Raw genomic sequence first — 23,704 nt, forward strand, 5'->3', positions numbered from 1 at the left:
TCTTTTATTGTATGAATTTTTGGATTGCCTCTTCTATTTCCTTGAAGAATGAGGTTGGAATATTGATAGGTATTGCATTGAGTTTGTAGATAGCCTTGGAAAGTATTGCCATTTTCACAATGATGATCCTTCCAATCCAAGAGCATGAGAGATTTTTCCACTTTCTAAGTTCTGTTTTGATTTCCTTTTTCAGGTTTTTAAAGTTTTCCTCAAAGAGGTCCTTCACTTCTTTGGTTAAGCTAATTCCTAGGTATTTTATTTTTTGTGGGGCTATTACGAATGGAGTTGCTTTCCTAATTTCAGCCATGCTTTTGTTATTGTTGGCATACAGAAAAGCCATTGCTTTCTGAAGTTTAATTTTATACCCTGCTACTTTGCCGAAATTTTGAATCAGCTTGAGTAATTTGGGAGTGGAGTCTGTGGGATTCTTTAAACACAAGATCATGTCATCTGCAAAGAGGGAGAGTTTTACTTCATCTTTTCCTTTTTGGATCCTCTTTATGTTTGCATCTTGGCTTATTGCTGTAGGTAGGCATTCTAATAGTAAATTGAAGAGAAATGGAGAGAGTGGACATCCTTGTCTCTTTCCTGAGTTTTGCGTAAATGGCTTTAGCTTTCCACCATTAAGTATAATGCTGGCTGTAAGTTTGTCATGCACAGCCTTCATTATATTGAGAAATGTTTCATGTATTCCAATTTTTTCCAGCGTCTTCATCATAAAGGGGTGTTGGACCTTGTCAAATGCTTTTTCTGCATCTATTGAGATAACCATGTGGTTCTTATCCCTGCTCTTGTTGATATGATGAATTATATTGTTTTGCATATATAGAACCAGCTTTGCATCTCTGAAATGAATCTTATTTGATCGTGGTGTATTATACTTTGATGAGTTGTAAAAGTTGATTGGCCAAAATTTTGTTGAGGAGTTTTGCATCAATGTTCATCAAAGAAATGGGTCTATAGTTCTCTTTCTTTCATGAGTCCCTACCTGGTTTTGGGATGATGGTTTTGATGGCTTCATAGAATGTGTTTGGTAGTGACCTTTCTCTTTCATTGAAGAGTTGGAGGAGTATTGGTGTGAGTTCTGCTTTGAATGCCTTGTAGAATTCAGCTGTAAATCCATCTAGTCTTGGGCTTTTCTTGAGTGGGAATTCTCTTATTGCTGTTTCTATTTCAATGCTTGATATGGGCCTGTTAAGATGGTTTAACTCATCTTGGTTTAGTTTTGGCATGTCGATATTTGCTAGAAAATTGTCTGCTTCATCCAGATTCTCACATTTATTAAGATAAATGTTTAAGAAGTATTCCCTTATAATGTTCTGATTTTTTTCCTGTGCTGAAATTTCCATTCTCATCTTGAGTTTTTTTTTGTTTGGGTGTGTTCTCTTTTCTTTCTGACAAGATTTACTAAAGGTCTGTCAATTTTGTTTATTTTTTCAAAGAACCAACAACTCTTTGTTTTGTTGTTTCTTACAGTGATTTGTTTCGATTCAAATTCATTTAATTCTGATTTAATTTTAATTGTTTCTATCTGCTCGATTGGGGTTTAGCTTGCTGCACTTTTTCAGGGAACTTCAGCAGTCTCATTAAATTGTTGGTTTCAGATCTCTCCAATTTGTTGATATAGGAACTCAGAGCTTGCCTCTGAGTACTGCCTTGGCTGTGTCACAAAGGAGCTGGTATTTGTTGAATATCATGATCATTTGAATTTCCTTTCTAATCTCTTCCATAACCCACTGGTGGTTCCATAGTGTGTTGTTCAGCCTCCATGAGTTACAGGACTTTCTTTTTTTATTGTGAAAATACTATACAGAAGGGTTGCAATTACATGGGCAAGATAATGAGTACATTTCTTATCAAGCATTGTAGCCTCCTCCTTTGTTTCCCCTTCCCATTCCTACCAATCCTCCCTCTGTCCACCCCACCCAATCCTCCCTGCCCACCCGATTCCCCTGCCCCCCCTGCAAGAAAATTGTAAAGTTCTTTTTCGACATAATGACTTGTGAATCTCATTGTTGCAATGGGTCCACCTGTATCCTTATTTAAACTATTTGTTTTTCCCTTCCCCTCCACAAATTATACCAACATCAAATACAGTGAAAACAGGGGTTATACTGTGGGGGACAGACACACAAAACAGCAAAGAAATAATCTTATAAATGTGTTAGAAACAATCGCCTGAAAGAAAAAAAATTTTGAATACATATCTTAGAGTTCATTTCCCTAACATCACCTTATCTGACCTTTTCTGCTTGACTCAGACATATACTAGATATTGCAAATAAGGGAAACCATGGGACCTATGTTTCTTTGGGCCTGGATTCTTCACTTAATATAATTTTTTCCAAGCCTTTCCATTTCCTAACAAATGTGGCAATGTCATTCTTTCTGATGGAGGCATAGAATTCCATTGTGTATATTTATCACATTTTCTTGATCCATTCATCTACTGAGGGGCATCTGAGTTGGTTCCATATCTTAGCTATAGTAAATAATGCTGCAGTAAACATAGTTGTGCTGGTAGCTTTAGTGTGGTCTTGTTTGCAAACATTTGGGTAAATGCCCAAAAGTGGGATTGCTGGGTCATTGGGGAGCTCTATGTGGAGTCTTTTGAGGAACCTCCATACTACTTTCCAAAGTGGTTGAACAAATTTACAACACCAACAATGCAGTAAGGTTCCCTTCTGTCCACATCCCCTCCAGCATCTGTTGTTATTAGAGTTCTAGATTTTTGCCATTCTAACTGGGGTGAGGTGGTATCTCAATGTTGTTTTGATTTGCATTTCTTTTATGGCTAGGGAAGTTGAGCATTCCTTCATGTGTCTATTGACCATCCTTCTTTCCTCTTCGGAGAAGTTTCTCTTTTAAGTCTTTAGCCCACGTATTTATTGGACAGTTGTTTCTTTGAAGATTTGTTGTTGGGGGATTTAATATTTTGAGTTCCAAGTATATTTTAGATATGAGACCTTTGTCCATTGTATGGCTAGTAAAGATCTTTTCCCAATCTGTGGGCTTTCTGATGATCTTGCTAGCTATGTCCTTTGCCATCCAGAAGCTCTGCAATTTCATATAATCCAATTTGTCCAGCCTTTCTTTGACTTGTTGTGTTTCTGGGTCCCTATTTTTATTTATTTATTGTGAAAATACTGTATAGAGGGGTTACCATTACATGGGCAAGATAATGAGTACATTTCTTACCAAGCATTATAGCCTCCTCCTTTGTTTCCCCTTCCCAACCCTTCCCATCCTTACCCTGCCCCCCTACCAAATACTCCTCCCCCTCATCAAAGTTGTAAAGTTCGTTTTTCCACATAATGACTTGTACATCTCATTGTTGCAGTGGATCCACCTGTATCCCTGTTTAAACGATTTGTTTTTTTCCCTTCCCCTGCACAAATTATAGCAATCTCAAATACAATGAAAGCAGGGGTTATACCATGGGGGAGGGACATACAAACAACAAAGAAATAATCTTATAAATGTGTTAGAAACAATTACCTGAAAGTAAAAAAAAATCATTTCAATATATATCTTAGGGTTCATTTCCCTAACATCAACTTACCTGACCTTTTCTGCTTGACTCAGACATATACTAGTTATTGCAAATAAGGGAAACCATGGGATCTAAGTTTCTTTGGGCCTGGATTCTTCACTTAATATAATTTTTTCCAAGCCTTTCCATTTCCTAACAAATGTGGCAATGTCATTCTTTCTGATGGAGGCATAGAATTCCATTGTGTATATATACCACATTTTCTTGATCCCTTCATCTACTGAAGGGCATCTGGGTTGGTTCCATATCTTAGCTATGGTAAATAATGCTGCAATAAACATAATCGTGTTGGTTGCTTTAGTGTGGCCTTGTTTGTGATCATTTGGGTAAATGCCTCAACGTGGGATTTCTGGGTCATAGGGAAGCTCTATGTGAAGTCTTTTGAGGAACCTCCATACTACTTTCCAAAGTGGTTGAACAAGTTTAAACTTCCACCAACAATGCAGTAAGGTTCCCTTCTGTCCACATCCCTTCCATCATCTGTTGTTATTAGAGTTCTTGACTATAGTCATTCCAACTGGGTTGAGGTAGTATCTCAGTATTGTTTTGATTTGCATTTCTTTTATGGCTAGGGAGGTTGAGCATTTCTTCACGTGCCTTATAGCCATCCTTCTTGGCTCTTCAGAGAACTTTCTCTTTAAGTCTTTAGCCCACATATTTATTGGGCAGTTGTTTCTTTGATGATTTGTTGTTGGGGATTTAATTTTATGAGTTCCAGGTATATTTTAGATATGAGACCCTTGTCTGTTCTAATGCTAGTGAAGATCTTCTCCCAATCCGTGGGCTTTCTATTGATCTTACTAGCTATGTCCTTTGCTATGCAGAAGCTCTGCAATTTCATCCAATCCCATTTGTCCAACCTTTCTTTGATTTGTTATGTTTCTGGGTCTCTATTAAGAAAATTTTGACCAGTGCCAAGAAAACCTCGGGTTTCTCCTATTCCATCCTGTAATGTTTTCAGGTTGTCTGCTTTGACTCTGAGCTTCTTCATCCATTTGGAGTTGATTCTGGTATAGGGTGATATATAAGGATCCAGCTTTAGTTTTCTACAAGTAGTTAACCAATTTTGCCAGCACCGTTTACTGAAGAGGCTTTCTTTTTTCTATTCTATTCTTTTAGCTCCCTCATCGAAGATTAGGTAGTTATATTTCAGTAGGTTCCTTTCTGGGATTTCAATTCTATTCCATTGGTCCTGAGGTCTGTTTTTGTGCCACTAGCAAGCTGTTTCGATTACTATGGCTTTTTAGTAGAGTTTGAAATTTGGTATTGATATTCCTCCAGCACTGTTCTTTCTGTTAAGGATTGTTTTTGTTATTCAGGGTCTTTTATTGTTCCATATGAATTTTTGGATTGCCTCTTCTATTTCCTTGAAGAATGAGGTTGGAATATTGATAGGTATCGCATTGAATTTGTAGATAACATTGGGTACTATTGCCATTTTCTCGATGGTGATCTTTCCAAGCCAGGAGCATGGGAGTTTTTGCCACTTCTAAGTTCTGTTTTGATTTCCTTTTTCTGGTTTTTAAAGTTTTCATCATAGAGGTCACTCACTTCTTTGGTTAATTCCTATGTATTTTACTTTTATTGGAGTATTACGAATGGAGTGTCTTTGCTAATTTCTGCCACACTTTTCTCATTGTTGGCATACAGAACAGCCATTGATTTTTGAGGGCTAATTTTATACCCTGCTACTTTGCCAAAGTTTTGAATCAGCTTGAGTAATTTGGGCGTGGAGTGTATGGGATTCTTTAAATACAAGATCATGTCATCTGCAAAGAGGGATAGTTTTGCTACTTCTTTCCCTATTTGGATCCCCTTTATGTTTGCATCTTGTCTTATTGCTGTAGCTAGGCATTCTAATACTAGATTGAAGAGAAGTGGAGAGAGTGGACATCCTTGTCTTGTTCCTGAGTTAAGAGGAAATGGCTTTAGTTTTTCACCATTAAGTATAATGCTGGCTGTAGGCTTGTCATATACAAGCTTTATTGTATTGAGGAATATTCCATGGATTCCTAATTTTTCCAAGACCTTTATCATAAAGGGGTGTTGGATTTTGTCAAATGCTTTTTCTGCATCTATTGAGATAACCATGTAGTTCTTATCCTTGGTCCTGTGGAAGTGATGAATTATATTAATTGATTTGTGTATATTGAACCAGCTTTACATCCCTGAAATGAATCCTGTTTGATTGTGGTGTATGATTTTTTGGATGGATTGTTGAAGTCGATTTGCCAAAATTTTGTTGAGAACTTTTGCATCAATGTTCATCAAAGAAATGGGTCTCTAGTTCTTTTTCTTTGATGAGTCCCTGCCTGATTTTGGGATGAGGGTTATGATGGCTTCATAGAAGGTGTTCGGTAGTGAGCTTTCTCTTTCAATTTCATTGAAGAGTTGGAAGAGTATTGGTGTGAGCTCTGCTTTGAAGGCCTTTAGAATTCTGCTGTAAAACCATCTGGTCCTGGACTTTTCTTAGATGGGAGATCTCTTATTGCTGTTTGTATTTCAATGCTCGATATGGGCCTGTTAAGAAGGTTTAACCCCTCTTGGTTTAGTTTTGGCATGTCAATATTTGCTAGGAAAAGGTCCATTTCTGCCAAGTTGTCAAACTTAGTAGCATAAAGTTTTGAGAAGTATTCCCTTATAATGTTCTGAATCTTTGTTGTTCCTGTGGTGATGTTTCCATTCTTATCTCTGAGTTTATTTATTTTGTTGTGTTCTCTTCTTTTTTTGATTAGATTTGCTATGGGTCTGTCAATTTTGTTAATTTTTTCGAAGAACCAATTATTTGTTTTGTTGATTCTTTCTATAGTTTTCTTTTGGATTCTAATTCATTTAATTCTGATTTAATTTTATGTATTTCTTTCCATCTACTGGATTGGGGTTTATTTTGCTGCTCTTTTTCAAGGAGGTTCAAATGTCTCATTAAATTGTTGGTTTCAGACCTCTCCAATTTGTTGATGTAGGAGCTCAGAGCTATAAACTTGCCCCTGAGTACTGCCTTTGCTGTGGCCCAGAGGAGCTGGCAATTTGTGTGTTTATTTTGTTGAATATCATGTACATTTGAATTTCTTTTCTAATCTCTTCCATGACCCACTCATGTTTCAACAGTGTGTTGTTCAGCCTCCATGTGTTCCCGGACTTTCTTTGGTGGCTTTTGGTGTTGAGTTCTAATTTTATTCCCTTGTGGTCTGAGAGAATGCAAGGTATACCTTCAATGTTTCTGAATTTGGACAAGTTTGTTTTGTGGCCTAAAATGTGGTCTATTTTAGAAAATGTTCCATGTGCTGCTGAGAAGAACGTGTATTCTGATGCTGCTGTGTGAAATATTCAGTAGATGTCTGTTAAATCTAGTTGATCTATGCAGTTGTTTAGATCTGCAGTTTCTCTGTTGAGTTTTTGCCGAGTTGATCTATCTAGTTGGGAAAATGGTGTGTTAAAATCCCCAGCAATTAATTAATGTCTTTGGATCTAAGTGGGATTTGAGGGAAAGTAGTGGTTGTTGAATAAATTTGGGTGCTCCATTGTTTGGCGAATAGATATTTAGAATTGTAATATCCTCCTGAAGGAGAGATCCCTTAATTAGTATGTAGCAACCTTCTTTATCTCTTCTCACGAATTTTAATTTGAAGTCTATTTTATCTGATATTAGGATTGCAACTCCCGCCTGTTTATGGGGGCCATTTGTGTGGTAGATTTTGTTCCAGCCTTTAACATTGATAATGTATTTGTTTTTATTGGCAAGTTGTGACTCCTGAAGGCAGCAGATAAAAGGATCTTGCTTTTTAATCCAACTTTACAATCTATGTCGCTTAATTGGAGAGTTAAATCCATTAATGTTGAGAGATACCACTCAAAGGTATTTGGGAGTTTCTGCTATGTTATCCACCTTCTTGGGGGCTGCACTTACTGGGTTCTTCCTATGATTCTTGAATTCTCAGTTTGGGTGTGGTTTCTTGGCCTTTATTGTGGCCTTGTTGGTTTTCTATGTGTAGGACATCTTTAAGAATCTTTTGTAGGGCTGGTTTGGTGGAGATATAGTTTCAATTTTCATTTGCTATGGAAGTTTTTTATTTGGCCTTCAGTTATGAAGGAGAGTTTAGCTGGGTACAGTATTCTTGGTTGATAGTTATTTGTCTTTAGGGCATGGCATAAATCATTCCAGGCTCTTCTTGCTTTGATCGTCTCTGCTGAGAAATCTGAGGTGATTCTAATTGGTTTTCCTTTATAGGTGATTAATCTTTTCTCCTTGACAGCTTTAAGGATCTTTTCCTTGGTCTGAATTGATCCTGTGTGGATTATAATGTGATGGTGGGATGTCCTATTCTGGTCTGGTCTATTTGGAATTCTAAAAGCTTCTTGTATCTGAAAAGGTCTATCTTTTTGCATGTTTGGGAAGTTCTCTGCGAGGATCCTGTTAAACAAATTTCCTAGTCCATTAACTTCTGTTTCTAGGTGCTCCTCTACACCCATTATCCTCAGATTAGGCCTTCTGATGGTGTCTTCCAAGTGTTGAATAGATCTATCATATTTCTTGGACTTGTCTTGGATGGTTGTATGTTCTTTCATTATAATATCTAGGCTGTCTTCAATCCCTGAGATTCGATCTTCTGCATGGCATAACATTTTGTCAAGGCTTTCTACTTCGTTTTTAATTTGTTTTCCTTCTAATTTGTTGACTTTGTTGGCTTCAAATTCTTTGTTGGAGCTTTGTTTTAGATCTTGTATGGACTTCTTTACTTCCTTAATTTGGTGTTCAGTGTTTATTCTCAAATCACTTACTTGATTGATTATGGTTTCCTTGGACTCCCATGCCTTCTGTTGGATTCCATTCAGCATTCCCTTTGTGGTCTCCCTGACTTCCTTCAGCTCTTTGTTAATGGATTCCATGAATGCCTGTAGTGTTCTTTGTGTATACTCATCTTGTTCTCTCAATTCCTGTATTACTCTTTGCTTAGCTTCCTAATGTTCACACCATTCCTGTAGTTCTCTTTGAGTCTTCTCAGCCTGCTCATGCAATTCCTCTATCAGTTTTTGAGTAGCTTCCTCACGCTCATGATATTCCTGTATTGACTTTTGGTTTGCCTCCTCTCTCTCCCTATCACCCTCACATAGAGTCCTTTGTATGTTTTCAATCTTTTCCTGTATTGACCTTTGGTTTGCGTCCTCTCTCTCTCTATCATGCTTATGCAGAGTCCTTTGTATGTTTTCATTCTTTTCATTTACCATGTTTGCCAGCAATGTTTGCAGAGCTATTTGGGAACTCTCCTCTGGATTATTCATTATCTGTTCTGTCCCCTGATTATCATGAGGGGGAGTTGAGATACCCGGACTTGCCGTTTTTCTTGTGTTTTTCTGGCTTACTCTCCCCATTTGGGATGAAAGTAACACCAGTTTTGTGCTAGAACACTATCTTAAGGTAAGCATCAACCAAAGTCTGTAGTTGTACAGTCAAAAGTCTGCAGAAACAATGTAGTTCAACAGATATGTCTATTCAACATCAAACAACTATATATTAATGGGCTATGAACCACAAAGAAGAATTTGGCAATCCAGAAATTATAAAGTTCAGGGAGAGATGTGGGTAAAAATAGGAATAGAGAGATGTGGGAAGACTCAGGGAGAGTTAACTAAGTCCTAATCTCAAAGCAGGAAGTAGGTTGGATAAGATGAAAGTAGAGAGAGGGAAAAAAGAACAAAGAGAAAGAGAAAAAAAGAGACAAGAAAAATTAGAAAAGCAGAAATTAAAAATTACAAAGGCAATGCTTAAAAATTATGCAGAAATGAAAATAAAATATTCAGAGAAGAATGTGGATATAATGAGTAAAGCGGAGGGATATAAAGGAGATGTGGAAAACTAAAAATAAAAATGCTTAAAATATTATATAAGTATAAAGAGGTAGTACTGCTGTTAAGGAATTTAAGCCTAAGAAGTTTTGAATTGAGTAATATATTTCTGGATTAAGTGTGTACACAATGGGGGATAAGGTCTATTAATTGACTACCGGTATATCTGAGGATGTGCAGAACAGCAATTAAGTTACACAAAAAAGAAAGAAAGAGAAGAAAACGTGAAACGAATGAGAAAGGAAAAAAGATCAGAATTTCAGTAGAGCTAAACAAACAAAACAAAAACAATAAAAATTTTTTAAAAAGAAAAAAAAAGAAAGAAAAACGCGCACACACATATACCCCTTTAATAAAAATTATAAGAGGAAGAAAAAAAAGTTACTAGAAAACAATTTTTTAAAAAAAGGTAAAAATTAAAAATAAAAAAAGTTTTAGAAAAAAAATTTTTCATTAAAGGTACAAACAGAAAAAAAAAGAAAAAAAAAGTTCTTTGATTTTTCTTTTGGGAGGGGTGGGAAGATCCTGTATCTCCCTTGTGTCCGTAACCAGCCTCTTGTTGGAGTCTTTGGTCTGCTTGTGGTGTTTGATTTTCCTGTGGCTTGGTTGGTTTCTTAAGCCAGTTTGTTTGAGCAGGCAGAAAAATGCTCTGCTTTACCCAGGATTTTGTGATCCTCCTCCCAGGCTAGTTCAATGGGAGGGAGATCTGCTTTGAGTATTACAAAAGAGGGAGATGGCTGTTTCCTCAAGTTTGGAGATGCTGTGATGAGGCTAGGTTCTGGGTAGAGTTGAGCAAACAGTAGCTTTTCCCTGGGGGGCTAGATTGTGAGAGACTCACAGGGTCCAACCTGAAGCCATTCTCAGGGTTTATGTTTACTGAATTTCAATTGATTGTCAATTCTGCTAAAGGGAGGGGCAGCCTCTGTTTCTGTTTACCCAGTGAAGAAAGCCACTCCTGGGGCTGGCAGCTCCAGCTGGGTGACTTTTCCCTGGGTGGAGGTGAGTCTGGAAGGTCAGCTTAGGTTCTTGTGACCTGTTAATGACTCTAGTTTTCTTCCAAGGCCTGAGGTAGAGCTAGCAGCTCATCTGGGCCTTCAAAGATGGAGATCTCCAGTATTGGGGGGGAGGGGTGGCCTTCAGTCCTCTGCTCCCTGAGAAGGAGTGAGGATGTCTGGCTTCTACTCATGTTGAGTCTTGGTTTCTGAGTTTTCTCTGGTCTGCGAACTGTAGGATGAAGATGTCTGCTCCTTGTCAGTTCTTGCTGGTTTGAGTAGAATCCGCTTGCCTGCCCCATCTGGCTCCTTCATACCGGACTCTCTGTGCTGCAGTTATGGCGGCTATGGCCACTGCTGCCACCACTGCTCCTGCGGCAGTGGTGATTGCTGGCAAGTGCTCAGATCTGTCTCCTTGCCTGGATTTTCCTTCTCTGGCCCAACTTTCTGTACTGTGATGGCACTCTTGGTGTGATTCTCTGGCTTAGGACTGTTCACTGGAACTCTAAAACTGCTTTCTGTGCGAGAGCTTGTTTAGCCTCCAGCTTCTCCTCTGCCATCTTCCCAGAACTCTAAAATGAGTACATTTTCTATTGAGCATTGTTACCCCACCTTTGTTTTTCCCCTACTCAGGTATTTTATTTTTTGTGGGGCTAATATGAATGGAGTTGCTTTCCTAATTTCAACCACATTTTTCTCATTGTTGGCATACAGAAAAGCCATTGATTTTTGAGGATTAATTTTATACCCTGATACTTTGCCAAAGTTTTGAAGCAGCTTGAGTAATTTGGGATTGGAAGTCTGTGGGATTCTTTACATACAAGATCATGTCATCTGCAAAGAGGGAGAGTTTTACTTCTTCTTACCCTATTTGGATCCCCTTTATGTTTGCATCTTGTCTTATTGCTGTAGCTAGGCATTCTAATAGTAAATTGAAGAGAAATGGAGAGAGTTGATATCCTTGTCTTGTTCCTGAGTTAAGAGGAAATGGCTTTAGTTTTTCACCATTAAGTATAATGCTGGCTGTAGGTTTGTCATATACAGGCTTTATTGTATTGAGGAATGTTCCATGGATTCCTAATTTTTCCACAACCTTCGTCATAAAGGGATGTTGGATCTTGTGAAATGCTTTTTCTGCATCTTGTAAGATTACCATGTGGTTCTTATCCTTGCTCCTGTTGACGTGATGAATTATATTAATTGATTTGTGTATATTGAACCAGCTTTGCATCCCTGAAATGAATCCTGTTTGATCGTGCTGTATGATTTTTTGGATGAATTGTTGAAGTCAATTGGCCAAAATTTTGTTGAGAACTTCTGCATCAATGTTCATCAAAGAAATGGGTCTACAGTTCTCTTTCTTTGATGAGTCTCTGATTGGTTTTGGGATGTGAGTTTTGATGGCTTCCTAGAATAAGTTTGGTAGTGAACTTTCTCTTTCGATTTCATTGAAGAGTTGGAGGATTAGTGGTGTGAGCTTTACTTTGAAGGCCTTGTAGCCTTCTGTAAAACCATCTGGTCCTGCAATTTTCTTAGATGGGAGGTCTCTTATTGCTGTTTCTATTTCAGTGCTTGATATGGGCCTGTTAAGCTGGTTTAACTCATCTTGGTTTAGTTTTGCCATGTCAATATTTGCTAGGAAAAGGTCCATTTCTGCCAAGTTCTCCAACTTATTAGCATAAACTTTTGAAAAGTATTCCCTTATAATGTTCTGAATCTTTGTTTTTCTGTGGTGATGTTTCCGTTCTCACCTTTGAGTTTATTTATTTTGTTGTGTTCTCTTCTTTTTCTGATTAGATTTGCTATGGGTCTGTCAATTTTGTTAATTTTTTGAAGAACCAACTCTTTGTTTTGTTAATTCTTTCTATTTTTTTGGATTCTAATTCATTTAATTCTGATTTAATTTTATGTATTTCTTTCCATCTACTGGATTGGGGTTTATTTTGCTGCTCTTTTTCAAGGAGGTTCAGATGTCTCATTAACTTGTTGGTTTCAGATCTCTCCAATTTTTTGATGTAGGAACTCAGAGCTATAAACTTGCCCCTGAGTACTGCCTTTGCTGTGTCCCAGAGGAGTTGGCCATTTGTGTGTTCATTTTTGTTGAATATCATGAACATTTGAATTTCTTTTCTAATCTCTTCCATGACCCACTCATGATTCAACAGTGTGTTGTTCAGCCTCCATGTGTTCCTGGACTTTCTTTGGTGGCTTTTGGTGTTGAGTTCTAATTTTATTCCCTTGTGGCCTGAGAGAATGCAGGGCATAAATTCAGTGTTTCTGAAATTCGACAATTTTGCTTTGTGACATATAATGTGGTCTATTTTGAAGAATGTTCCATGTGCTGCTGAGAAGAACATGTATTCTGATGCTGCTGCGTGAAATATTCAGTAGATGTCTGTTAAGTTTGGTTGATGTCAGTTTTCTCTGCTGAATTTTTGCCATTTTATTTATCTAGGTGGGATAGTGGTGCGTTAAAGTCCTCAATCATTAATGTCTTTGGATCTATGTCAGTTTTGAGGGAAAGTAGTGCTCCTTGGATAAATTTGCTTACTCCATTTCTTGGTGAATAGAGATTTAGAATTGTAATATCCTTCTGAAGGAGAGATCCCTTAATTAGTATTTAATGAACTTCTTTATCTCTTCTCACATATTTTAATTTGAAGTCTATTTTATCTGATGTTAGGATTGCAACTCCTGCTTGTTTATGCGGGCCATTTTCTTGGAAGACCTTATTGCAGCCTTTTAATTTCAGAATGTGCTTGTTTTTGTGGGCAAGATGTGTTTCTTGAAGGCAGCAGATAAAAGGATCTTGTGTTTTCCTCCAACTAGATACTTTACATTGCTTTATTGGAGCGTTAAGTGCATTAATATCCAGAGTTTGGACTGAGAGGTGTTTGATAGTTCCTGCCATGTGATCCAACTTCTTGGGTGCTGTGCCAGCGGGGTTCTTCCTACAATTCTTGTGTTCTCTGTTTGGGGGCTGTTTCTGTACAATATCTAGGCTGTCTTCAATCCCAGAGATTCGATCTTTCGCATGGTGTAATCTACTGTCAAGACCTACTTTGTTTTTGTTTCCTTTCCTTCTAATTGGTCGGCTTTGATGGCTTCATATTCTTTGCTGGAGCTCTGTTTTAGATCTTGTATGGACTTCTTTACTTCCTTAAATTGGTTCATTTTCAAATACCTTAGATGATTGGTTATGGCTTCATTGGAATCTCTTTCCTTCTGTTGGGCTCCACTCAGCATTCCCTTTTATGGCGTCCCTGGATTCCTTCAGCTCGCTGTTTGTGGAGTCCGTGAATGCCTCGATTAATCTTTGTCTATTCTGATCCTGCTTATGCAATTCCTGTATTAATCTTCATCTTTTCTTATCCTGTTCATTCTATTCCTGTATTAATCTTTGATTAGCTTCCTCATGCTTACAATATCCCTGTATTAATTTTTGATTAGCCTCATCATGCTCATGAAATTTCTGTATTAATGTCTGATTAGCCCCATCATACTCATGCATTTCCTGTATTAATATTTGGTTAGGCTCATCATGGTCACGAGATTCCTTTATTAATATTTGGTTAGCCTCATCATGCTCATGCTTTTGCCTATCTCACTCACAGGTTTCCCACAGAGTCCTTGCGGGCTTTAAATCTTTTCATTCAGCATGTTTACAAGTAGTGATGGTAGAGCATTTTGTGAACTCTCCTCTGGATTATTCATTAACTGCTCTGTCAGCTGATCATCATGAGTAGGAGTTGAGATACTTGGTCTTGCTATTTTTCCTGTGTTCCTCTGGCTCGTTCTTCCCATTTGGTATGGAAACAAACCAATTTCATTCTAGAAGACTATTTTAAGGCAAGCATCAACCAGAACCCTTTAGTTGCACAGATTCACACAGTCAAAATGAGTACAGATAAAATCTAGTTCAACAGGTACAATGTTGTTCGGCAACAAACAACTATGGAATAATGGACTAAGAACACCAAAGAAGGAGTCAGCAGACCAGAAATTAATAGGTTCAGGGAGAATTGTAGGGAGAAAATAAGATTAGAGGAATGTGAGTAAGGAAAAGGAGGTAGGGAATTTAACCAACACCTAAATGCATAGAGAGGAAGCAGAAGGAAAGGAGGAGAGAGATAAAAAAGGAAAAACAAAAAAATTAAAGATTAAAAAAGAAACAATTAAAAATTATATGAGTATAAAGACCTAATACTGAGAGAGGAGAAGGATAGAAGGAAAGGAGAGATAAATGAAAAAGGAAAAATAAAAATAAAAATTGGACCACTTAAAATTATATATGTATAAAGAACTAATACTACTATTAAAGGAGTTAAGGCTGAGAGTTTTTGAACTGAGTAATCAATTTCTGAATTAGGTATTCATAGAAAGAAGGATAACGTCTCATAATAGAAGGTGGCTATATATCTGGGGATGAGCAGAACAGCAATAAAGTCATGCAAAAATATCCCCCAAAATACCAAAAGGTTAAAGAGTAAAAACAGTTTAAAAAACACTTATACCTAAAATAAAAATGATGAAAATTAATACAATTATATATATATATATTTATTGTAAAAATAGTGTACTGAGGGGTTACAGTAACATGAGTAGGATAATGAGTACATTTCCTATTGAGCATTGTTACCTCCTCCTTTGCTTTTTCCCTACCATCCATTCCTTCCCCATCTCCTGAACTCCTCCTACCCTGCCCCCTGACATTGTGAAGTTCATTTTCAACATAGTGTCCTGTACATCTCATCCTTACAATGGGTCAACTTGCATCCTCATTTAAGCATTCTGCTGTATCCCTTTACCTCCCCAATGACAAAAATGTATACACAAGATGCAGAATACTGGAATCAAATACAGTGAAAACACGGATTATATTGTGGGGAAAGAAAATGTAAAAGAAACAAAAGAATCACATAGTGCATTATAAGTACATTAAACACAATAGCAAGAAAGTAAAAGTCACTTGTGTCTCTGTCTTGATGTCTGTAACATCATCTTATATGATCATATGTACATAGCCTTTGCCCTTTTCTGCTTGTCCTAGACATGTAGTAGTCATTGCAAGCAAGGAAAACCATGAGATCTATGTTTCTTTGGGCCTGACATAGTTCACTTAATATAATTTGTGCCAAAACTTTCCATTTCCTAACAAATTTGACAATGTCATTCTTTCTGATGGAGGCATAGAATTCCATTGTATATATCACGTTTTCTTGATCCATTCATCTACTGAGGGGCATCTGGGTTGGTTCCATATCTTAGCTATGTTGAATAATGCTGCGATAAACATAATTGTTCTGGTAGCTTTAGTATGACCTTGTTTGTGATCATTTCGATAAATACCCAAAAGTGGGATTGCTAGGTCACATGGGAGGATCTATGTGGAGTCTTTAGAGGAACCTCCATACTGCTTTCCAAAATGGCTGAACAAGTTTACACTCCCACCAACAATGCAATAGGAGTCCTTTTAGACACATCCCCTCCAACATCTGTTGCTATTATATTTCTTGATTATAGCCATTCTAACTCTGGTGACCTGGAATCTCAATGTTGTCTTGATTTGCATTCTGTAATGGCTAGAGAAGTTGAGCGTTTTTTCAATTGTCTATTGGCCATTCTTATTTCCCCTTAGAGAAGTTCTCTTTAAGTGTTTAGCCCACTTGTTGCTGGGTAGTTGTATCTTCGATGATTTGTTGTCCTTTGTCCTTGTCCTTTGTATGGCTAGTGAAGCTCTTCTCCCAATCAATTGGCTTTCTGTTGATCTTGCTGGCTATGTTCTTTACCATGCAGAAACTCTGCAGTTTCATGCAATGCCTTTTTTTCCAACCTTTTTCGATGTGTTGTGTTTCTGGGTCTCTATTAAGACATTTTTTGCTTGTGCTAAGGAGCCCTAGAGTTTCTCCTGTTCCTTCCTGTAATATTTTCAGGTTGTCTGCTTTGACTTTGAGGTCTTTGATCCATTTGGAATTGAAAGAATACATTTAAAGAAATAAAAAAATGTTTAAAAATTAGGTAGAAAAGAGTTCTTCGATTTTTTTTTTTGTGAGGTGGATCTTGTTTCTCCCCTGAGTCCATAACCAGTCTCTTGATGGAGTCTCTGATTTGCTTGTGTCTTTTGGTTTTCCTGTGGCTTGATTGCTTTCTTAAGTCAGTTTGTTTGAGACAGCAGAAAGGAGCTCTGCCTTACCCAGAACTTTATGACCCACCTTCCAGGCTAGTTCAGTGGGAGGGAGATCTACTTTGAGTATCACAAAAGAGGGAGATGACTGTTTCCTTTAGCTTGTAGTTGCTGTGATGGGCTAGGTTTTAGGTAGGGTTGTGGATTGTCAGGAATCAGTAGTTTTCCCTGAGGGGCTAGCTCCTGAAATATTCACAGAGCCCATCCTGGAGCCATTCTTAGGATTTATGTTTGCTGAGTTTCAATTGTTTTCCTTTTATCCCTCCTGGGCTGGGTCTGCTGCCAGGGTTGCATGAGGAGTGGCAGCATCTGGCTGTGTTTATCCAATGAAGAAAGTTACTCCTGCATGGGCTGAGCCACCTCTGCCTGGGAAGGGCCACTTTTCCCTAGGTGGAGCTGAGCCTGGCAGGTCAGGTTCCTGTGACCTGTTGAATGGCTCGTATTTTCTTCCAAAGCTGTGTGCTAGCTGCTCTGGCCAGATCTTTGTATCAAAGATGGAGCTCTTCTCCTGTGGTGGGAGGGGCTACCTTCCTACCTCTGCTTTGTGAAAAGGAGCGAGGATGTCTTGGGTTACTCCCTTCATTTCTGGGCCATACATGGTCTGAAACTGTCATCATAATGAATATTCCTACTCCTTGTAAGTCCTTGCTGGCGATGAGTAGAATCCGCTCACATACTTCCTCTGGTGCCTTTGTCCTGGGCTCTTTTCTGCTGATATGGCGGCCGTAACAGCAGCCACCTGCTGCAGACACCGGCAAGTGCTCAAATCTGTCTCCTTAACCAAGCTGCCTGGATTTTTCCTCTCTGGCCAAACTCTCTGTACTATGATGGCATACTTGGTGTGACTTTCTAGCCTAGAACTTTTCACTGGACCACTAAAACTGTTTTCTATGGGAGAGCTTGTTTAACCCCCAGTTACTTCTCTGACATCTTCCTCCTTCACAAGTGTTTGCTTTATCTCTCCTTAAAAAAATAACTGTAAGAAATGTGTAGCACATATATTTTTTAGAGACTTGGGATATAATTTGACAGGGCACATAGTCTAGAAGCATTATTACTTTTCAAAAAATTGCATATAGTTTTATGCTGGCTCACATCTATAATCCTAGCTATTCAGGAAGCTGAGATCTGAGGATCACAGTTTGAAGCTAACCTGTGCAGGAGAGTCTGTGAGACTTATCTTCAACTAACCACCAAAAAGCAAGAAGTGGAGCTGTGGCTCAAGTGTTAGAGTCTAGGCTGGAGTTCAAGTCCCAGTATAGGCACAAAAAGGTTGTTTTCCAAAATGCTATACAAGTGTAATTTCACCAGCAATGTGTGATGTACCCGCTCATGAAGTCCCATTCAACCATGTGTGGTCATTGCCTAATGACTTTGCCACATCTGTGGAGTAAAGGGGTATAGCTCATCAGTACTTCATACTGACCTGACTACTGGGAAAATCTTCATCATTAGTATTACTATTAGTATTTTGGAGAAGAAGGGGAAATCTGAGGCATTCACTCTCATCTGAAAAACGTAAAAATTTACCCAATTCTGGAGAAACATTCTTATAGATTTTATTGGAAATCCATTAATTGTTTCATTTTAAAATATGCATGAAACAATGCATGAAATTATGTTTGCATGAAAATAAATTTGCTTCTGGAACAAGAAAGACAATCCAAACCACAATAGTATGAGAATAAAGGCTTTCTGGCAAAGCAGATCAGATCCTAGCCTGAATGATCCCCTTTCAGCCATGCCACCAGTTTGGTCTTGAGATACAGCAAATCTCACTCCAACCTAAGAAGACAGACCTAATTTTTGAATGACAAAGTCATGGCATCAGTGCAGATAAGGAGCAGCTCCTGATAGGTGATTCTGATTTGTTTCTTGTGCATAAGGCTGGTTAGAACCTCAAGAGAAAAACCCTGTTGGTCTATCATATCCAAACCAGCACTGGGTCTGTGAAATGATTGACTGGAAATTCCTTTTCTAATGCAGAAAAACAAAAGATATGGAAACATCTAAGATTCAGAAACACGTTTGAGTAACTATCTAACAATGCTTTGGTTTAAAGGACTTATCAGGAGAAATGTCTTTCATCTTGTGAAATAATCTTGTGGTAGAAAGTGATCAGTTTTCAGCCTTTGAGAATAGTTTTCACAGTGAAATATTAGTCATCCCCCTTCCTAACATCCTCTTTCATTGTGTTTTTAGGGAAATGTGTCATTCTCCTGTTCACAACCTCAAACTGTCCCTATGACTTTTCTGAGCTCCAGAAGTTACCTGGCTCTGCCTCACACCAACGGAGAGGACATCGTGGCCATAGCTTTCCAATTTCGGACATGGAACAGAGCAGGGCTGTTGCTGACAAGTCAGCTATCTCATAGGTCAGGGAATCTTGTCCTCTTTCTTGGTGATGGGAAACTCAAGCTGAGCCTCTCCTCACGTGGACATCCAGTGAAAACCATCATTGCAGGTGAGACTACACATGAACTGTGCATGGCCATATCATCCTCATCCACGGACCTAAGATTAGTAACCATTATGATAACCAAAACATTGAATCAATAAGATATTCATCATCAGTAAGATATTTACAGTCCCACCCAAAGTGACTCAATTCCTTTTACCTTCTATGTAGGTAACTATAGGTGACTCAAGTGCAGAAGCTTAGCTATATGTAAGCATGAGTGTAAGAGTTCAAAATGAGACTCTTAATGTGTGTGGGCTCATGTTTAATCAATGTGAAACACTAGAAGATACAGGCTTGACTGTAGGGACTCTTGAGCTCTTGAGCATAGTCTTTTTTCCTTCTCTTTCCCCCCATAAACTCTTTTAACTGTCTTTCAACTAAATATCTTCACTAGTTTTCATACTACAGTTAGTCTGGTACTTAGGATGGTTTGACTTAGGATTCTTTTCAACTTTACAGTGGTCCAAAATTTATACACATTCAGTGGGAATCTCACTTTGAATTTCAATCTTACCCTGTGCCAGTGTTGCATGGTCCACAATACTTTCTTAATGCTAAACACAGCAGCAAGTAATAGCTCCCAGTCAACTGTATGGCCACTGGGGAAACTACCTCTCAACAGCCTACTGTGTGGCAAGTGCTGTCTTGGGATACAATTATTCAGTAAATTATAGAAGATAATCAACTGTTTTTATAAAATGTGTTTTGTGTGAGTTTACAAAAATTTAGGCTAATATATATGCTTTGAACATATTTAAGTTGAACTATAATGATTTGTAGGTTACCTTTGCTCAGGATATTTTTTACTATGGTTATTGATATATAATACAAATACATATATGAAATACAATTGCATATAATTAAGCACATATTAATCATATGTTAATTATATAACTATACTATAATTACATATTAGTTATATAATTATAATCATATATAACTAATTATAATATGTAATATAGGGACAATTTTTTTTGTACCTGTCCTGGGGCTTGAACTCAAGGCTTGGGACTCCTTTCCCAATACATCTGTGTTGAGCAATAGCCCTACTTCTGGCTTTTTGGTGGTTAATTGGAAGTAAGAATCTCCCAGGCTGGCTTTGAATGGTGATCCTTAGACCTTAGCCTCCTGAGTAGCTAGAATTACAAGAGTAAGCCACAGGTGTGTGCCTATGCTGAGTTTTCCCTGTGGAGTTCAGCAAATGAGCTCAGCTGGTGGTCAAATATTTATTCCTGTCAGCAATTAGAGTTATCTGTTTAAAGCTATTTAACATGGCAAAATACCACTATCAATAGCTTTATGGCTTGTAAGATACATTAGTTAACCATATTGAGATACTATTTAAGATGGTAAGAATAGAATTAGGCAGCTCACTAGCATGTTTAGATATGTCATAAAAATTCAGGCATTCACTTTTGTTGTCCTTAGGTGAATAAGACTTTTTTCTCTGTTGAACAAAGGTGTTTTCTTTTTCTTTTTTGTCGGTTGTGGGGCTTGAACTCTGGGCTTGGGCGCTGTCCGTGTGCTCTTAAGCTCAAGGCAAGAGCTCTACCACTTGAGCCACAGCACCACTTTTGTTTTTTAGTGGTTTATTGGAGATAAGAGTCTCACAGACTTTCCTGCCCGGGCTGGCTTTGAACCATAATCCTCAGATCTCAGCCTCCTGAGTAGCTAGGATTACAGGCATGAGCCACCAGCGCCTGGCAAAAAAGGTGTTTCCTAAAAATAAATTACTCACTTCTCTTTTTAGCGAAATATGAAGCATTGGCACCTGATGGGAGGATCCCTTCCCCTAAACCTTGGGCAATGGTGTCAGACTTGGCCAAGTGACACATTTTGGCCAGTGGAATATAAGCAGGAGTGAAATATCTAAGTAGAATCTCCAAAAGCCATAGTGAGATTCTGAGGCATGAAGAAGAGATGTAGGCAGTGCCTATAGCCTAGGTCCTGAATGAATAGAACAACAGAAGAAGAATAGACTTGAATCCACTGAAACAGAACCAGAGACTCAAATGAATTTTCCTTTGTCAACAAACTTAATTTAAAAAAAAGCCTTGGTTAGTGTATGGGATACTGATTTATCTTCTTTATGATACTTGATTGGAATTTCGTTTCCTGTAAGGCATGAGTTTGCAGGAGATATAATGCTCAATTCATTTGACCATTCTCTACTCTCTAGTCCATCACTTTAAATAGATTTGTTTCTTAGATTCAACATGAAAATGCTTTAGCAGAAACTACTAATAGTATTAAAAATTATAAGGTAGCAATAGTTGAAAGTACAGTAGCAAATGTGGAAATGGCAGAAAATGTGTAAAAAGATATAAAAATCCCACTACATTTGCAAATATTTAATATTTATGCTAGTTTCTGCATGTTTCCACAAAGCTTGGAGATGTATATTGACCACACAACAGGCTCTTTTAAAAAATGTTTATTTTAATGTGATACTTTAGTTTTACATTTTATGGATTTTTATATTTTATGAATTCCTAAACTGGTATTTTTGCAAATGCTTAGTTTTTGATGCTATACCTGAGCATATTTTTTTCTAAATCATTTTCTTTTAGGGATGGTGCCAGTGGCTCCTGTCTGTACTCCTAGCTACTGAAGAGGCTGAGATCTGAGGATGGAAGTTTGAAGCCAGCCAAGACAGAAAAGTCCCTGTGAAACTCTTATCTCCAATTAACCACTCAAAATTGGAAGTGGTGCTGAGGCTAAGATGGTAGAGTACTAGCCTTGAGCACAGAGAATCTCAGGGACAGTAGCTAGGCTCTGAGTTCAAGCCCCACAACTGAGAAAAATATTCTTTTAAATGATAATACATGAACCTAAGGAAACATCATTATGCTTTGAATTCTGGGAAAAAGCATCTATTTCTCACAGCTCAAAATATTAACTAAAAAAATAGACTGAGATATTTGCTGTCATGTAATGAGAAATATTTTATCACAGGATGTTCAGAGTGAGTTGTGAAGAATTCATTCTATATGGGCTCTAGGATTGGAAGAAAACAACATTGTCTTTTGATGAAGAGTATTTGGACGATCTACTCCTCTTTTCTCATTATTTCTGTTTTCTCTTCTACCCCATCCCTTACTACTTCTCTGACTTAGTGAAAAATGGGAAAAAAGAAAGAAAGGAAGGAAGAAAGAAAGACAGAAAGAAATAAAGAAAGAGAAAGGAAGAAAGAACTTTAGCAATGGTCTTATAGGCTATAATATTCTGAACAGAACATAACTTTCTTTTGTGTTTGTGCCAGTCATAGGGTTTGAACTGAGGGCCTGTGCACTGTCGTTGAGTTTTTGTGCTCAAAGATAGTACTCTAACACTTTGAGCCACATCTCCACTTCCAGCTTTTGGTGGCTAATTGGAGATAAGAGCTTCATAGGCCTTCAGCCTCATTTCCCTGCCTGGGATGGCTTTGATCCTCAGATCTCAGTTTACTGAGTTGCTAGGAGCACAGCCACTAGCACCTGTCTTAGATTTTTTATTTGAACACATATAAGGACCACACAGGCCAGTCCAGAGCTGTGGATGTAAGATAGTGACTCCCTAAGTCTACACATCTATCTTAAACCCTCTCCTGACTCACATGGAGAACAACTTCTTGGATAAAAGATACTGTATGCCAACTTATTTAATTGCCTCCTTAGAACACCTACCTCCAGGCCCAAATGTTCCCTAAGTCTCTCTCTGTGCCCCCACATTATGTACTTAGCCAGTTGACCTGGTGGACCTTAAGTGTGTTATGTGGACTTTGCAGGCAGGTTTGCTACTTATGTGCATTCACTGTTTGCCACTTATCTGCATCACCAGCCGTTAGGGGACACGCTTCAGTCATAGGAATTCTGAATAATTGATTTTGGTTATTACCAGGTGATGGATTAAATGATGGTCAGTGGCATTCAGTGTCCTTATCCTCTAAAGGGAATCATGTGAACATGAAGGTGGACAGCAATGCAGCCTCTGCTGCTCACACCCTTTCTGGATGGATGGGCCCCAGTGATTCTTATTACTTTGGAGGTAAGTGAAAGGCACAAGAAATATTGCTAATCAGCCCTCTGTATCTTTTCAGTCCCCAAATTTTATGGCAAATAGTCTTTTAACTGAAAATGTACACTGATGTTGAAGAATTATTTTTCTCTTCATTTATAATTGATGGGCAATGGTGAGTGGGCATAGACAATCACTGCCTAAAATGACTGTCTATATGTTTGGCCTTACTAATGAAATTGGTTTCATACCTCCTCCATAGCCCTTGTTCTCAGTTCTATAGCTCCACATTGTGACCACCTGAAAGGTCCAAAAATACTGATGCCTGGACTCCACCTTCAGGGATTCCTATGTAACTGGTCCTGAGGCTTGTAAAATTGTTCGGGTTATTGTTATATGCAGACATTACTGAGGGTCTCTTTTAGTGTGACTGTAAATTTATTGTCCAAAACCAAGACATTTTTGAGACTGAGAGGGATGATAATCAGTAATGATGACAGGACAGCAGGCATAAGCCAATGCTATCTGGTCACAGGAACCATCTATACATTATTTATTGCATTTGGGCCTGACAGTCCTAGAGTGTGGTTTTCTTTTTGTGAGAGGTCCACCAGCACTTTAACAATGTTTTATGTCAAATAGAAATGTATGAACTCTATGATTTAGGTATCTTT

The 23,704-nt window shown here is 38.0% G+C and overlaps 1 protein-coding gene across 1 annotated transcript in view; it reads left to right on the forward strand.

The window, feature by feature from the left end:
- The window catches only part of LOC105998471 (contactin-associated protein-like 3), a gene marked incomplete at its 3' end in the record, with an annotated part of 148,775 nt that overhangs the window by 64,273 nt on the left and 60,798 nt on the right, over nucleotides 1-23,704 (forward strand). The window contains exons 8-9 of the mRNA XM_013033181.1: nucleotides 18,776-19,037; nucleotides 22,914-23,060. Coding sequence (XP_012888635.1) covers nucleotides 18,776-19,037; nucleotides 22,914-23,060 — 409 coding nt within the window. The remainder of the gene's footprint in view (nucleotides 1-18,775; nucleotides 19,038-22,913; nucleotides 23,061-23,704) is intronic.

The sequence above is a fragment of the Dipodomys ordii genome, unplaced genomic scaffold, assembly GCF_000151885.1.
Source record: "Dipodomys ordii isolate 6190 unplaced genomic scaffold, Dord_2.0 Scaffold164, whole genome shotgun sequence".
Lineage (NCBI taxonomy): Eukaryota > Metazoa > Chordata > Mammalia > Rodentia > Heteromyidae > Dipodomys > Dipodomys ordii.